The sequence below is a fragment of the Uloborus diversus genome, chromosome 4, assembly GCF_026930045.1.
Source record: "Uloborus diversus isolate 005 chromosome 4, Udiv.v.3.1, whole genome shotgun sequence".
Taxonomy (NCBI): domain Eukaryota; kingdom Metazoa; phylum Arthropoda; class Arachnida; order Araneae; family Uloboridae; genus Uloborus; species Uloborus diversus.
In genome coordinates, this window is record NC_072734.1 from 191,062,265 (window position 1) to 191,080,078 (window position 17,814).

Consider the following 17,814-nt stretch of genomic DNA (forward strand, 5'->3'; position numbering starts at 1 on the left):
TTTCTTTGCCTCCAGTAAGATTAAAAGCATTATTCCTTTTTTTTTTCATATCGAAGGTCCTGAATCGCTCCCCCCCCAAAAAAAAGTATGTCGCCCCACCCTAGATCCGCCTTTTTTTTTTTTTGTATATGTGCATATACCTGCATTTTATTATTCCTCAAAATTTGGAGTTCTACTAGTCAAATTCAGACTCATACCCCCTCCCAAAAATTTTAACTTTGGGGCATTCCTGGCTGGAAGAATTAATTTACGCCAAATTTCATCTGAAATAATTTATACACAGGATGAAAAACATCAAGTAAATGCTTTGATTACTTAACAAAGTATTTTAAGGTATGAAGTATTAGGTGATACCTGTGTAAGTTGACCACTTGTGGTGCACTATCTTAGTGGTCAACTTAAGCAGGTGGTCAACTTATAGAGGTTGAATTACAGGGCCGGATTTAGGGGAGGGCAGGCGGGGCTACTTCCCCGGGGCCTCTACAACAAAGAGGTCCCCACAAACTTTTTACAAAATATCCTAACTTTCACGGGTCAGCAAATCTTACGTTTTTTCTCCCAGACTTTTTTTTTTTTGGATTCCTACAAAGAATGCTTGCACAAAAATATTATTATCGATATATCAGAAAGCCCTGATTGCAAGTATCCATTTACTATCAAATTTTTATTTGATCGAGCATTTCAGTAGAAATATATTTGTTTTATTCATTTAATTTGTATCTATGAGTTAAAGAGATGATGTATTGTAAATATCATATGAAAATAACGTTAAAAGTGCATAACTTTTAAAATGAAATGTATGTTTAGATATAAATAAGAAACAGTAATTTTAAGTCTATAAATTATAATAATAATAATATAAAAAAATAAATAGCAGTAACTTCAGGATTTATTTACTCTTAAAGTGCCGATCGAAAATATCGGACATATACATATATATCAAAATATTCGGATATTTATCAAAGTATCGGATATTTTCGAAAATATGATGATCTTTTCGAACCCTGATTAGGGGCCTCCACACTTCCAAATCTGGCTCTGTTGAATTATATGATAAGATCTAATTCTGTGCCCAAAAATGGCGGTCAACTTCGACAGGTGGTCAACTTTAGAGGCTTTACTGCGTTAAGTATTCAAAGTATTTTAAGTATGGGCTATTCTAAAATTTTATTTGCACATTATTTTTAAACAGATTTTTTATTATTTTTTTCAGTAAAAGAAAACTAACCAACCAGCAGAAAAAAAAAATTAGAAAAAAAGAAAGAATCCACAGCACAGACCTCTTATCCTGAGGGGGAAGATTGTCATCACATGCGCCGTTCATCAGCTGATTGGGAGTCCACTTAATGATGAGTCCTTCGGGATTTTGATGGAGAGACAGATACCCTGGCATTAATTCCTGAAGCTCACCCTAATGAAAGTAATGGTTTCATGTTACGAAATATGCTAACTAACTTTCAACAACTTTTTTTTACAACATGACATAATCAATCTATACTGCCAAATATTTGTAGTTATAATGATACTGCATGGAATTATTGTTAAATTTTTAAGGAAAAAAAATGTGTAAAATAAACCATAACAGTTTCCATTTCTAAATCTAAAACTGGTGTTTTAATTAAATTGCAAATATTATTTAAAAACTGCACAGGAGATAGTATGGTTGAATTTTTTTAATACATAGTGCCATAAGTTCACCAATTTGCTCATGTTAGCTTTTATCATAATACGATTTGATAGACATTAAGCTAGCCTTTAATTTACAAGCAACAATAACATTAAAATTTTTAAAAAAAACTCGACTCAGTCGCAACTGTAAAATCAAGAGGGGAAATTGAAAATCCTTTTAAAAGCCTTATATTATTAAGAATCAATGTCAAGTATTTTATTTGCTATTAAATGGAAACTGGCAACAGACAAAAATTTTAAATCATTGCTTTTCATTTCCTTGTCGGCCAACAATGAATTCGGTTATCAATCGCATGAATAGAGGCTTAGCCGTTATTAAAATCTGCTTTAAAAAACATTATAATTCGAATTCTATATGCAACATGGAAGTTCCAAACACAGTCTATCAGACGCCTAAAAAAAATATTTTTATTTTGATATTAAACTTTTAAATTTTTAACTATGTTTTCATTTCAAAAATAGTGAAAAAATTTTTGGAGGTTTTTAATTAATATCTGCGTGAATAAATGTCATCCAAAGATGCAATCTAGCTAAGAACACTCTCGATCAACTCTCCTTTAGAACAAATTTTATTTTTCGAAATCGGTCCATCCGTTTAGGCGCTAGACTGCCACAGAAAGACACACAGATACTAAAACGTAGGAAATTTTATTTTAACTATGATGAAAAAAAAAACAATTTTGCAGATAGAGCAATTTTTGTATTTTTTATGAAATTTTGAAAAACTTTTATTTTGCATTTTTTCATGGGTTTAATTTTGTAATTAGTTTTAATTTTAAATAGTTGTTTGGCAACAATTGTATTTATTTTTCTGAAGGACAACACATTAAAGGTTTGTTTAAACCAGAGACTAATAATTACTTTTATTATTAGCCTATGCTTCTTTTTTTTTTTGTAATTTGGCAACATTTGTGTATATTTTGTAAATTTGTGTTTGTTTTGTAACTGTGTGTAAAAGAGGAAGATCTCAGCTTATGAAATATTTGTCCATGGTGGGGAGAGTCAAAATACGTCATCTTACAAACGTCTTTAGCTAATACAAATACATTCGACGGTTTTCCTACACGTGAATATGCACCATATAGTTGCCCACGAGAAAAACAAGGATTTTTCAAATCTAAACATTTAATGGACATTGTTTGGACTTGAGACTACTTTCATAAGTTATGGCGAAAGCTAATAAGTGGGTAAATATAACTAATGGGAAACTGTAACCTTATGAAGGGTATCGTAGATTCTGACGGTATCATTGGATTACCAGGCCAACAGGACCACTTCTCCTTTAAAAACTCTTAATAATGTAACTACGTGACATGATATAATAATACTTACATGTATTTGTTGCACTTACATGTATTAAAGAGTTTTGAACAATGAAGCACTAATAATTGAAAAGCAGGAATAATTTCACTGGGTTGCGTTTATTACAGAATAACAGCTTAAACGTTCCCATCTTCATTCATGAATAATAACTTCATTGTATTAAGGTTTTTCAGAAGTATAACTTCAGTCATGAAGGTCATCATGTCTTTCACTACTAGCATCTAAGTAAAAAAACGGTCCCCATGACTGGTGTTCTCCTACCGTTACCCCTTAAATTTACTACAATGAAATACAACAAAAACCTTAGCCACAGCAACGCGTGGCCGAGTCAGCTAGTGTTTAAATAAACCTAAAATATATTAATTCTTATATGCTATACATCACTAAGAATATGCTATGATTATTTACGCGGGCACACATCCAAAAAAATATGAGATTTCCTTGAATGCTCTAATCACAACTTTTGACATTTAAACAAGCACAATATCTAAAAAGCAAAAAGTAAAGCTTACCGGTTGAACAAGGACATTGTTTTTGCCGTAAAGAAGAGTAGACTTGGAATTCTGATGCAAAGACTCGACATAATCTCTCGGGATAACCCTGCATCCTTCTTCAGTGCTAGCAGAGATACGTGAGTCACGCTTGTACTACAAAAATCACATAAATAAATACATGAAGTGAGGAAAGTGCAGCGAATAGGACATAAAAACCACATGCATGTTTGAGTTTTATTAAACTAACAACATAGAATAAAGAAAAATATTTCGAGCGCAGCTTCAGCTCTTCTTTCTAAGGCAAAAAAAAAAAAATAATAATAATAATAATTTGAATTTTGACATCTAGAATTCAAATTATGTTTTTCGCAATCACGAGTGTGTGTATGTAGGCGTGTGTGTTTGTGTGTGAGGGTGTTTGTGTGTGGGGGTTATGTGTATGTGTGTGTAGGCATGTGTGTTTGTGTCTGTGTGCTGGCATAAGTGTGTGGGTAGTTGTGTGTATGAATGTGTGTGTGTGGGGGGGGTATGTGTATGTAGGCATATGTGTTTGTGTCTGTGTGCAGGCATGAATGTGTGGGTAGTTGTGTGTATGTTTTTGTATGTGTATGTGTTTGTATGTGTGGGTGTATGTGTGTGTGTAGTTGTGTATGTATGCGCGTGTGTGTAGGACATGGATGCAACCTGGAGACGGCTTTCGCCATAGGAGCAGCATCGTGAGGCCGGTCGACGGTGGTGCTGCAGAGGGTGGTGGTGGGAAAAATCAAAAGACGCCAAAAACAGTCAAATGAGAACAATAAGCAATCGTGATTGCTCAAAAATAGGTAAAGTGATATTTGAAAAGTCCTTATATTCTCATACACACAACGTATGTTTTTTGATTACAGTTAATTTCATAAAAAATATATATTTAATTCATTAATTTTGTATATAACACTTCAATACCTCAAAACAAATTTGAAGGTATCTTTTTGCATAAATATGGAGATATATGTATGATTTTGTATGTATGTTTCCCATAGAAATCAACAGTTTGACTTAGCTGTTCCCCAAATTTGAAAGGAATGTACTTTGTTACACAAAAGTTCACATACCACCAGGGTTTGCCGATATATATCATGATATATATCCCATACTTATTTTTTCAACTGTGGTACTTTCAATATAAAAATTAGAGTAATCAGAGTAGTATTGTTCATTTGTTGTTAAAAATAACCAAAAAGTTATGTACTATATTTTTATGATGTATTAATACATCATTAGTATAACAAAGTAATATAATATTCTTTTTTATTTTATATCCATAACATTATAAGTAATGTAACAATTTTAATTCATGTTAAAATTGCCGAATTAAATATTAGACATTAGTCAAAAAAAAAAAAAAAAAAAATGTCTTATGATTGTGCACCGACAAGTGCATATTATTTATTTCAGAATTATATAACTGTGTAAGTAAGGAAAAATGAGTAAAACAGCTAATACTAAATTAACTCCATTAAAATCAATAAAAAAATATTAGGCATTATTAATCATTAAAGAAAATATTAGGTACAAATAATGAAAGAAACATTACTTTCAAGCTTTATTGTAAAAATAATATAAGAAAATAAAGAGTGATTAAAGATTCATTTACTATTTTAAAGACTGGTTTGTGCTGATTGAAAATATCGGATAGATATCAAAATATCCGATGTATATCAAAATATCGGATATTTTTGAATTCAGCATAGCACAAAAAAGTTCTGAAATGTTAAAATTTTAATGCCATGAAATTTCTCTCAGCTATATGAAAGAATTTCTGCATCATTTCAAATATTTTGCTATAGGAAAGCCTATTAAAAAAAGCACCAGATAAAGTTTGCTTGAACTAGTCTTGTAGAGTAATTAGAACAGTTAAAATAATTGTTTGTAATGAAAGAAAATCGAAGAGTATACTGGATTTGTCAAATACTATCAAAGAACACCTTTCAAAGATTGAGTAACAATACAATGCATATATATTATATACATACATTTACCTAATCCTTAATGAGAGTTCAACTGCCTTTAACTTAATGCCGCTGATTTTAATCTAGTTACAGAAGTTGAATTCTTAATTTTAATTTGTAGCAATGAGTTTATTTTATTTATTTATTTATTGTTATTATTAGTATTATTATTTTTTGATAATGGTAACTAAATTTACTTATGCTTGTGCATGTGTGCATGTGAGCGGGGTTGGCGAGGTTTTTACCATCCGGTTCAAAACCCTTGTGTCCAAATGTGTCCAAAACTATTTTTTAAAAAACCATATTTTGTGAGAAAATATCAAAAACAGAACAAAATGTGTCAAAATTATGTTTTTTTTTTTTTTTTTTTTTTTTACTATTTAATACATTTATTTAATGTGAGCATTCAAGTAGTAATATGTATATAGCTTATATATACAGCAGATTTTAATCTAGTTACATAGAAATTAAATCCGTCATTAAATGTTTCAATTTGTATGCATGAGTTTCTCTTTTTTGTTTCCATAAACCAAATTTTTGGACATTTATGCATGTGCCGAAAGAAAGTGTTCAAAGTATAGTGCAATAATTTACTTAAATGCAATAAATGACAATTCTTTGTAAATTCAGAATGTATTATATTAAAAATATGAACTAAAAAAAGAACACAAGTTTTAAAATATAAGTTGTGTTTAATCATCAATTTCTTGTTCTTTAATCTATGATTAAAAAAATAATTTTCATTAAAACATCACTCAAAATTTATTTGCAAAAACCATTAAAAAAATGAAGCATTTTAAAAAACATTGTACATTTAATAACATTCGTTTGAGTTATAAATGTAACTGAAATTAGTTGTCTTGTTAGCAATGTGAATTTCCTTGCATGGCTCTACCAACTGTTACAAAAGGAAGTTTTTATGTGATAGAGTTATTGGCATTTTATTTTAAGTAAAATATTTTTTAAATGAACATTTTGGAGAAAAGTATTATCAAATACTCATTAATTAAACCTCATTAATATTTATATTTATGCATTACAAATACTGTAGTAAATACAAATTGATTAGGTTACACCCCTTTAGCTTTAGCATAGTTTTGGACAGTTTAAGACAGTTTCGGAAACTTTTGGACAGTTTTGGACGGTAAAAACCACCTGTCCTGTCCTAAACCGGTTTTGGACAGTCCAAAACCCAACCCTTAATAGGTCTTAAGCGTTGCAAATTAATTTCACAAGCAAGGAAAATAAGTAGTGTTTGAAATATTTACTTTCAAAAATAATGAATGAATTGAAAAGATTATTGAAATCGTTTATTTTATTCATAACTTGTGACCCCCACACGGCTTTGCCCGTAGTAGAAAATTAAAAGGTCTTTTGGTTTGCCCGTCAATTTACAAATAATGTACGGTGAATTTCTCGCCAATTGGCTTGCCCATGAAACGGTTCCATGTTGTGATAACTTGGTCATTTACTCGTCCATCCTATGATAATTTTGCTCGGTAAAATGTTCTTAAACTTGGAATAGAAAAACAAAATTGAATTTTCGAAAAATCGCTTTGAGGTGCACAACTCCATGCTACGAACTAACTTTGTGCTAAATTTCATGAAAATCGGTTGAACCGTCTAGGCGCTATGCGCTTCACAGATATCCAGACAGAAGAGACTTTCAGCTTTATTATTAGTAAAGAAGTGTTTGAACATAATGTGGACCAATACTTTTGCCGTCGGTTTAAGGGAGGGGGGGGGGGCAAAAGCGCCCATATAGGGGGCAAGGGGGGCAAAAGCCCCCCTTTAAAATGAGAACATTCCTGCTTTTAGTGCTTTTTTTGTTGAAAAAATGTACAAAAATTTCTTTTCCAGCCATTAATGAATTAATTACTAAAAATGTCAAATTTTAATGACTCTTATCTGTACTGAAATTGGTTTCCATGGATAAAATATTCTGCCATTCCATTGGGAAAAATTTTGAGCTCCCCCCCCCCTTAAAATTTTGCATCTGGGCGCCCTTGGGGGGGGGGGGGGGTTCATGACCCCCATGACCCTCCCCTTGTATCCGTCACTGAGTACTTCTTTTTTACGCTGTCACGAGAATTTTCAAAAAACAATATTAATTTACCTGTAGTGCTGGCCTTCTAGGCAGAGGAGGAGTCGAAGGTCCAGTCGACAGCCTGTGCCTCTGAACTAGTTCATCTGCTGGTGGGTCAGTCCAAAAGTGGTCACCAGTCTTCATCTTGGAATAGTCCAATGCACATGGGCCGACTATATCAAAGTCAAGCATTCTATACATTTTTGAAAACTCTTAAATATACTTTTGCTTGAATACATATTTTTCAAAAAAATAATTCTAAAGTAAAAGCATGTTTATATGTTTACTGGAAAGTTTTGTCCTTTTATAAGGAGGAAGAGAATGATGCAGTTTTTTATACATGTAACAATCTCTATTGTACAACAATATTATTTCCACCGTTGCTTATGATTTCTTGCCATCAAGACAGTAATTTGTAAAAAAAAATTTTTGAAAAACAATTTACGATGATAATGACAGACAAATGAAGCGGTAAGAAGCAAAGGAATGTAAGTGGCAAAATTAAAAATTTGGAGATAACCAGTACAAATGGTGGGTGAACCCCTCCTCTTTTTTGGGATAAGATATAGTGCAAGTAGCCCTGGTAGATTCTGCTGTATAGCATGATTTAGAAAAAAAAATTAAAGTCTACCCAGGACGTTATCTTTATAGTCATTTTACTCAAAACTTGAAAATGTCCACTTATATCCCTTTGCTTCTCACTGCCTCAAATGTAGTTCAGATCACACATAAATAAGTCAAACTTCAAAATTAAAATAACATCAAAAAGCACATATTGCAGATACCTTTCGGCATTACAAGAAATGCCTTTTATCCTATGTCTTTTCATCCATATTAGCTCATTCCCTTTGCAATAAAATAGGAGTCGCTTGTAACACCAAAAAACGTGTCTGCAGTAACCAGCAATTTTTTTTTTTTCACGTTGTTATTTATTATTTTACTTTTTAGCACAAAGGTATTTATTTTAATGCCAAAACTACTGTAAAATTATCATTAAAACCTAAAATTATTTTTTTTTAAATTATTTAAGTTATGGTAACATTAATTTTGTTCCATTAAAAACAATTAATAATCTCTAAAGTGTTGAAAAATGATTGGGCATACCTGTTTTAAGGTAATTTTGGTTTCAAACAGAAAAAAAAAAAATCTTTATTCATATGCTCACACAGCCACCATTTCAGGGTTTTTAATATGACATAGGAGTGGTTTAAGGAAATTTTCATACAACTTTGCAACAAATAAAAAATGAAAAAGAGACATATAAACTGTCAGTGGAAAATTAAAAAGCTCCTCAAATCAAAATATTTTGCAAAAGTGAAATTTAAAAATAAAGTGAATATATCCGCTTACCTAGAAGAGAAGCAAGGATTTGACCACAGACTGGATCAGCAACCAAAGCTTCTTTTTCAAAATAATTACTGAAAGAAGTTGAGATAAACTTATAAACAAAATAAATAAATCAAGATTTTAAAAAAATACAAAAGAAATGACCAACAACAGGCTCTTTGGGCCCAGCAAGGCTGGTCCTTGTTTGATTTATCAAACTCCAGAGAAACTCCAAAGCCCTCTGAAGAAATGTATAATAGTTACTTCTAGTAAACTATTAAAAATGGTTATTTTTCCTATTTCAAGATTAGCTTGATATTTTAAAAGCTTAAAATAAGGATCTCTTGTTTTGCTGTCTGCAGAAATTTAGCCCATCATCAACATCCTCCATTTTAATAAGCATGAATAACTGGATCATGTCCCTTCGTATTCTCCATTGCTCAAGACTATACATATTGAGCACTCTAAGCTTGGAATCATAATCTGAATCTGAAATTCCATACATCAAGAATGGGATCCAGAAATTTTTCAAGGGAGGGGCGACTGATCTTTATTGCTTACTTTTTACTATATATACTGATTTTAAAATATTCATAACGAGGGTTATGGACTTTCATTCCAAATATTGTCATAAACCCTAACCTCCCTTCTGCCAACATCAATGAAACTCGTCTAAATTTGCGTTTTTTGAACTTCATTTTCAAAAAACTACCGGTGGAAAGTTCCTCAAGGGAGGGGGGGATCGCCCCTATCGCCCTTTCCTTGCATCCTCAACTAAAATAGCGATTGCAAAAATGAAACACATTATACAAAAACGTGAACAACACACATTTATGATTATGAATATCTTCCTACATTTGCCTACTTTTAAAATGCTTATTTTCAGAAAAAAAGGCTGTAAAGCATTCCCATTTGATCCCTCCCCCCCCCCTTAAATAGGGGTAAAATTAGAAGTGATTTTTCAACTTTAACAATTTTTTCCCAGCAGGAAAAAAAAAAGAGAAAAAAAGCTGAAGTTTTGAATTTTAGTTACTAAAATAAATGCTTTTTGCAGTTAATTGCAAGTTAGTCATCATTAGTGTATATTTTGGCTAAAATAGTCACCATAGCTATTTTTGCTTCAAAATAATAGCTCTAGTCGCCTTTTTGGTCGTCAGTGGCAGCACTGCATTTATAACAGACCACCGAGAGTGATTACTCCAAACAATTTCTCCTCCTTTTCCCCCATTCAGCCATTTTCTAACTCAGCCCAAAAAAAATTTCCTCTTACTTTAATAGAAGCCAGTTTGCTTAAAACACATTATGCATTACTTTAAAAACGTTTTGAAACTTAGTGTAAACATGATCCCCACAATTTTTGTTATCTAAAGTTAAGGTAACCTTATATAAGAATTAAAAGTTGCACAGGATTTATGCTTCCTAAAAGCACACTTCACATACAACAACAAATCATTTATTTTGCAGTTTGTTTGTTTTTTTTTAACAATAGAACCTAAACATACAATTTATTTCTAACTATATTTATTCATTAAATCAACTAATGTAACTGATACTTTCTAATTTGTTGGACTATTTTCCTCATAAAAGTTTTTTTTTTAACAGGCTTTTTGTAACATTAAAATATCACATTAAAAGCCAAATACAAGATGATTTGTCAGTAAGTAACAAACAAACCAAACAAAAATAAGCAACCCAAGAGACTATACTTGACTGCAAGCTTACTTGACAATGAGGAAATGATCTGAGGCCAAGCGAAGGAAATAGTGCCTCACTCCTTGTCCGATATTGGAGTGAAATTACACTCTTCACTTTAGAAATCCGATTAGTTAGTTAAACCCACGCATATGTAACCTTTTTTTTTGTCATAATTTCTGTCAATCGTTAAATATTTTCAATTTTACCAGCGAAGCAGCGCGGAGCATTTTATCCAGTTGAATCAAATGTGCCAGCCAATAGCAGCTGATAGACAGGTGGATGACTTCCTCTTATTCGTTAATAAATGCTTTATCTGTTAATTTGTTTTTCTTCCGCACATCATGATGTCATAGTCAACTTAAGTTGCAAGCAAGTATAACTACTTAGTGTTTATGCTGAAAGCATAAACAAAAAATTTCTGGAAAAGAAAACTGAAAAGAAGATAATGAATTTAAAATATAACACTGATTTTATTCTCTTGTTAATGCATCTATTATGAAAAGAAAAAAAAAGAATTGAAAGGAAGATAATGAAATTGAAGCATACAACTGATTTTATCAATTTGTTAATGTATCTAGCTTGCACCCAGTTTCCTCACCTTACAATAAAAATATCAAAAAATGCTTTCAAAACAAAATGCAGAGAAAGAATGGGTCATTGCACTGCAAATCTTTTCCAATAAAGTTTTACCTGCTATTCTGTACCAAGTGATCAACAATACGAGCTAACTTCTTCTCGAAAAGAGCCAGCCGTATCCAGAGAAAACGTGGGCTTGCAGGCGACTGAATCCACGAAGGGTTAGAAGTCTTTCGTTGATTCAGTCGCCTGCAAGCCCACGTTTTCTCTGGAATCAAAAAACACTTTCAAAACAAAATACAGAGAAAGAATGGGTCATTGCACTGCAAATCTTTTCCCATAAAGTTTTACCTGCTATTCTGTACCAAGTGATCAACAATACGAGCTAACTTCTTCTCGAAGAGAGCCAGTCGTATCCAGAGAAAACGTGGACTTGCAGGCGACTGAATCAATGAAGGGCTGGAAGTCCTTCGTTGATTCAGTCGCCTGCAAGCCCACGTTTTCTCAGGAATCAAAAAATGCTTTCAAAACAAAATACAGAGAAAGAATGGGTCATTGCACTGCAAATCTTTTCCCATGAAGTTTTACCTGCTATTCTGTACCAAGTGATCAACAATACGAGCTAACTTCTTCTCGAAAAGAGCCAGTCGTATCCAGAGAAAACGTGGGCTTGCAGGCGACTGAATCAATGAAGGGCTGGAAGTCCTTCGTTGATTCAGTCGCCTGCAAGCCCACGTTTTCTCAGAAATCAAAAAATGCTTTCAAAACAAAATACAGAGAAAGAATGGGTCATTGCACTGCAAATCTTTTCCCATGAAGTTTTACCTGCTATTCTGTACCAAGTGATCAACAATACGAGCTAACTTCTTCTCGAAGAGAGCCAGTCGTATCCAGAGAAAACGTGGACTTGCAGGCGACTGAATCAATGAAGGGCTGGAAGTCCTTCGCTGATTCAGTCGCCTGCAAGCCAATGTTTTCTCTGGAATCAAAAAATACTTTCAAAACAAAATACAGAGAAAGAATGGCTCATTGCACTGCAAGTCTCTCCCCATGAAGTTTTACCTGCTATTCTGTACCAAGTGATCGACAATACGAGCTAACTTCTTCTCGAAGAGAGCCAGTCGTATCCAGAGAAAACGTGGACTTGCAGGCGACTGAATCAATGAAGGGCTGGAAGTCCTTCGTTGATTCAGTCGCCTGCAAGCCCACGTTTTCTCAGGAATCAAAAAATGCTTTCAAAACAAAATACAGAGAAAGAATGGGTCATTGCACTGCAAATCTTTTCCCATGAAGTTTTACCTGCTATTCTGTACCAAGTGATCAACAATACGAGCTAACTTCTTCTCGAAAAGAGCCACTCGTATCCAGAGAAAACGTGGGCTTGCAGGCGACTGAATCAATGAAGGGCTGGAAGTCCTTCGTTGATTCAGTCGCCTGCAAGCCCACGTTTTCTCAGGAATCAAAAAATGCTTTCAAAACAAAATACAGAGAAAGAATGGGTCATTGCACTGCAAATCTTTTCCCATGAAGTTTTACCTGCTATTCTGTACCAAGTGATCAACAATACGAGCTAACTTCTTCTCGAAAAGAGCCAGCCGTATCCAGAGAAAACGAGGGCTTGCAGGCGACTGAATCAACGAAGGGCTGGAAATCTGGCGCTGTTTCTCCGGTTTCGGTCGTAAAATCTTACTAGTGCTGTCGCTACTTGAGGCAGATCGCCTGGCAGAGAGAAAATCTGTCACTTTCTGTCTACAGAAATAGATACAAAAACAATTGAATCTGATTGATTCTACGAAAAATACCCCTATCAGCTTAAGAATCTAGAAGAATACAATACTAGCTACATGAGGCTATTTAAAACAAGTTGCCTTATGTTTATAAATGTAACCACAGAATGCTTTTATGTAACATCACTGTCTTTATGATTCATGTGTTTTGACAATATGAAATTTATATTTCAACTATTTTATACTTAATGACATTATTACCCACTTTGCATAGAGAAAAATAATTCTCAAAAATTATATTGAATAGGAGTTATTCTCATTTCGATTTACATTTTTAAATAATGCTTTTATTTTGCTTTCACTTTAAAGCCTTACAGTTTTTTTTTTTTTTTTTTTACTTTATTTTAAAATGGTAAAAGTTTTATAATTCAAAGATAAAACTGTACACTAAAATAACTAATCTTGTATTCAGAATTACATCTGCAAGTATGAAAACCTTTCCTTTTCTACATTACAGAAAAATTCTACATATTTTTAAATGAAGACAGAAAAGTTCAGTGCTGTTTTTGAAACAATAAAAACACACACATTACACAAGTACCCTGATGCAATCATTGTATATATTTGAAATTCCAAACATGAGATCTACTGGGAAAAGTGAAAAGTAAAAAAAACTCAAAAAATCATTGCTGAAAAAGGAATACTATCAAAATTAAAAATATGTAATACACAGATGGACAAATGGTTAATGAATTTACTCTTTTCTAATGTTTTTGCTTTTGGCAGAAAAGATACTTGGAAAAGTAGCTTCCATTTTCTGTTTTGTACATTTTAACCATTAACTGTTTAGGAAATGATAAGTTTTGAGAAGCAAAATCAAATGCTTAAAGATTTTTGTACAATTTCAACACTGCACCAGGGCCCGACTAAAGTTTTCGAAGACACTGGGCACGAAATTTATTAGAGCAGCATTGTACTATTGAAAATTTTTTCATATTTTTAGAATTAAAAAAAAAACATTTCCTCCAAAAGCAATTTCTTCAAATCCTGGAGAAGTAGAACTCTATTTAGCATTTATAAATGGCAAACATTCAAAACAACAACTTTTTCTAACAAAAACCTCTTCTATTCCGAATTTACTTTTTTTTTCTAGCTAAACCAAAATTTTATTGAAAATATGAAAGTAAACTTTTTTTGCTTTTTTGCAAGCAAAGTGCTTTTAAAAACTAAAAATGTTTGCCAAAGTGCCAGAAAAAATCTATAAAATTATTTTTTTTTCACAGAAAATCTAAAAATGTTCATAAAGTTTTAAAAAACATTTAAAAATGCTTGAAAAAAATCATTCCTATAAACATAAAAATGACTGAAAATGACAAAAAAAAATTATTATTAATATCTACATATAATAATCTATAATAATACATATAATATCTATATATAATAATTAGCCTTTTTTATAACCAAATCAGAACAGTAAAGTAACTGATGAACAGTAAACATCAGTAGTGGCCACTTCAAGGTTTAAAATTCACTAGTAGTAGCCACAGTGAAGTATATTTTTAAACTGTGGGTCTAAAAAATGGCTCCTATTGAAACTCAATGAGTGTATTACAGCCCAACTCTTCCTAAATTGTCTCAAATTTCTTAAAATGCCAGAATTTCAATTTGTTCATCCCCCCCCCCCCAGTCTCAAATGTGATCCAGCAGTGGCCACTCCAAAATCTGAAAATTTCAGTAGTGGCCATCTGACATTTCCCATCCGAAGAATTTACATTACTTACTTAAAACTCAAATAACTGATGAATGAAATTGATGCAGTAATGCTAATTACATTAAGTACCTACAAAAAAATCACATTATCATTGTTCATTTCTTTCTTTAGAGTATATAACTTGAAGTGGCTACCCTACTGGCGTTTTACCTTAGTATACTACAGTATGAAAGAAAAATTACAACTACTGCTAGGAATTAAGAGCTAATATTTAAAAAAATATTAATTTTTGTGATATAGAATAAAGTTTTTAACTTATTTTGGAACAAATTAAACACTGAACTGCATTCTGTGTCAAATTAAACACTTGACTACATCATTAGAACCAATTATATTATTTATTATTGTTATATCAAACTTCAAAGTTTTCACTTACTTATTTGGATCAATGTTTTCTATCTCTGCGACCCGGCGAGCAATTTCAGCAGCTGGTTCATAGTTTTTGGAAAGTTTTTGGAGCAAGGCAGTGGTGGAGTGTGTCTTAAAAAGGCCCAAAGCTCTACGCTTTAAGCCATGAGAGAGACAAGCATCCACAGCAGCTTGAAAGAGAAAAAGAATTTTATTACCCCACATCCAGCAGGGGCCGAGTAACTAAAAGGGAGGCCCTAGGCAGGGGCGGATACAGGATTTCATTTTAGGGGGGGGGGGCATACTCAAGAATGTAGTCTTACAAACGACAATTTTCTTGAAGTTAAGTTTCTTCAGGTGTCAACAAAAGCACAAAATCGGCCATTAGTTGGTTGAAAACTTAATTTTAACTATTATAAATGAAATATTTATTATTAATTAAACTTTTAATCAATAATAAGTCAATATATTAAAATGACCTAGTTAAGTTGTATTATAACCTGCTTAGACCGGTATATTCACACCAACCAACACAATACAATAATTAAATACTACAGAAGTCTAATAAAAATGAAATGTTTTATGGACACGATACATTGAGATAATGATTAAACTTAGCATAATACTCGACACAGGACACACTTCCATCTTGTATGCAGAAAAATACAATAAAATAGTGAAAAATGTACTAAATGTAATAGTAAACGAGTTGATGTGCGCATCACATGACTTCCTTTTACTCCAATTTAATGTCATTTTCCCATTATTGGCAATTTTAATGTGATTCAATAGTTTTACTCTCTAAATATCACCAACAGTGGACCAATTAAAACCGAATTTTAAAAAAAAATCGCCAAATTTGTCACCAAGTTGGCGACAAAGCTTGGTGACAAAAAGACTGGCGATATATCGCCAAGTGCCCGCCAAATTATAACACCACTTGAGTTTACATCGAAATTAACAATGATTTCCCCCCAAAAAGGGGCAAAAGACCCCTTTAGAAATACCCGAATGCAACCAAAAGGAGAGGTGCACAACTAGACCCCACTAAGAGTCTATGTACCAAATTTCAACTTTCTAGGACTTACCCTTCTTGAGTTATGCGACATACATAAGCACATAATTACATACAGATGTCACGAGAAAATTTGTTGTAATGAACTCGGGAATCGTCATTATAGATATTTTGTGTGCCCATACGTTCTAAGGCACTTATTCACATGTGGTCGAGTCGGAAAAAAAAACTCAATCTAACCGGATATGCTTCCATCGGTTTTAGGTTTATCAGAATTTTCCAACTTTTTGAAAAAGACAACAATGTTTTGTCACCTGAACGCTTCATTTTTTTCCTTACAGCTAGTCCTTTTTCTAACAAACACGACCTTTTTCAGCCTAGTTTCCGTCACATTCGATAAAATAATTTAAGGGAACCCTCGTATAACGAGGTTTTGCACAAACACGACACTAAAATTTTACATTTCTTGCCCGATGCTAAGTCCAAAACGCTGATTTAAACTAACTATTTACAGCTCATTTAAAAATAAACTCAGCACGAAAAAAAAACGAAACTATCTAAAAATCACTTTAGTAAAGAAAAATCTAGAGAGACTAAACATAAAAAATATTTACACATTGCAATAACTATTTGCGATTAAATTTGTTCCAAAAGCAATCGGGCGGCAGACACTTCTTCGTCACATTCATTATACGGGTGTCTGAAGACAGCTGCCGCAAAGAAGAGACTGTCTCAAGCAGAGCTATTTTACTGTTGACATATAAATCATATAAATAGAAAAAAGTAACATGTAATACCCCCCCCCCCCCCCAAAGAAAAAGGAATTCAAAAATTATTTACTCTCTCGTGTGGTTTTGGTCAGGTTTTATTTTCTTTCTTTTTCAAGTAGTCATTTTCACAACTCAAATGCAATGAACCTTCCTTATGACCCCCCCCCCCCTTTTTGAATCCACCACTTGTATGTAATGCCCCCCAAAAAAAATGATTTCAAAAAGATATTTACTTTTTCTCATGGTTTTGAATAATTTTTTTTAATTTTTTCAAGCGAACGTTCAAAATTTTACCTGCGGATACAAGGGGGTCATGACCCTCCCCCTTGTATCTGCTATTGGCCCTAGGCCCACAATAATTTGGAGGTCCCCCTGACGACTCTATAATGGAATACAGTGGTTGTTTACAGGTTTATGGCTGGTCAAAATGCATTTATTTTTTTGGGGGGTCATTCGTGTCTTATCACAGATTCACAAAACTGTGTAAATCATTTATCATTTGCATTATGAATCCCCTTTGAGACCCCTCACAATTGCAGCATGACAAATTTGCAACGGACAAAATGAATGAATATTTTCCATTAAGGAAGCTTATTTCTGATTGATTCCATTATTTCCTTATTATTTTAAAAATACACATTTTTCGTGTAGTTGTAATGTTATGCGTGATTCTTCAAGTAATTAGGGGCCCCAGGACCAGGCAGCCTGCTCGATAATCAGGCCTTGACATCCAGTAATCAAAATATCTTATATCATTCACAAAAAAAAAAAAAAAAAAAACGAGCCGATGTGTGCATCACATGACTTCCTTTTACACCATTTTAAAGTTATTTCCCCATTATTGGCAATTTTAATGTGATTCAAGAGTTAACTCTCTAAATGTCACCAACAGTGGTCAAATGAAACCAGATTTTAAAAAAAAAAATCGCCAAACTTGTTGCCAAGTTGGCGACCAAAAGCTTGCCGATATGTCGCCAAGTGTTTGCCAAATTATAACACCACT

The 17,814-nt window shown here is 32.8% G+C and overlaps 1 protein-coding gene across 1 annotated transcript in view; it reads right to left on the reverse strand.

Moving 5' to 3' along the window:
* Positions 1–17,814, reverse strand: part of LOC129221066 (small G protein signaling modulator 1-like) — a 95,049-nt gene that overhangs the window by 65,334 nt on the left and 11,901 nt on the right. Inside the window, exons 3-8 of the mRNA XM_054855503.1 lie at positions 15,055–15,217; positions 12,717–12,899; positions 8,934–9,001; positions 7,614–7,756; positions 3,525–3,659; positions 1,281–1,411 (exon numbers count right to left, since the gene is read on the reverse strand). Coding sequence (XP_054711478.1) covers positions 1,281–1,411; positions 3,525–3,659; positions 7,614–7,756; positions 8,934–9,001; positions 12,717–12,899; positions 15,055–15,217 — 823 coding nt within the window. The remainder of the gene's footprint in view (positions 1–1,280; positions 1,412–3,524; positions 3,660–7,613; positions 7,757–8,933; positions 9,002–12,716; positions 12,900–15,054; positions 15,218–17,814) is intronic.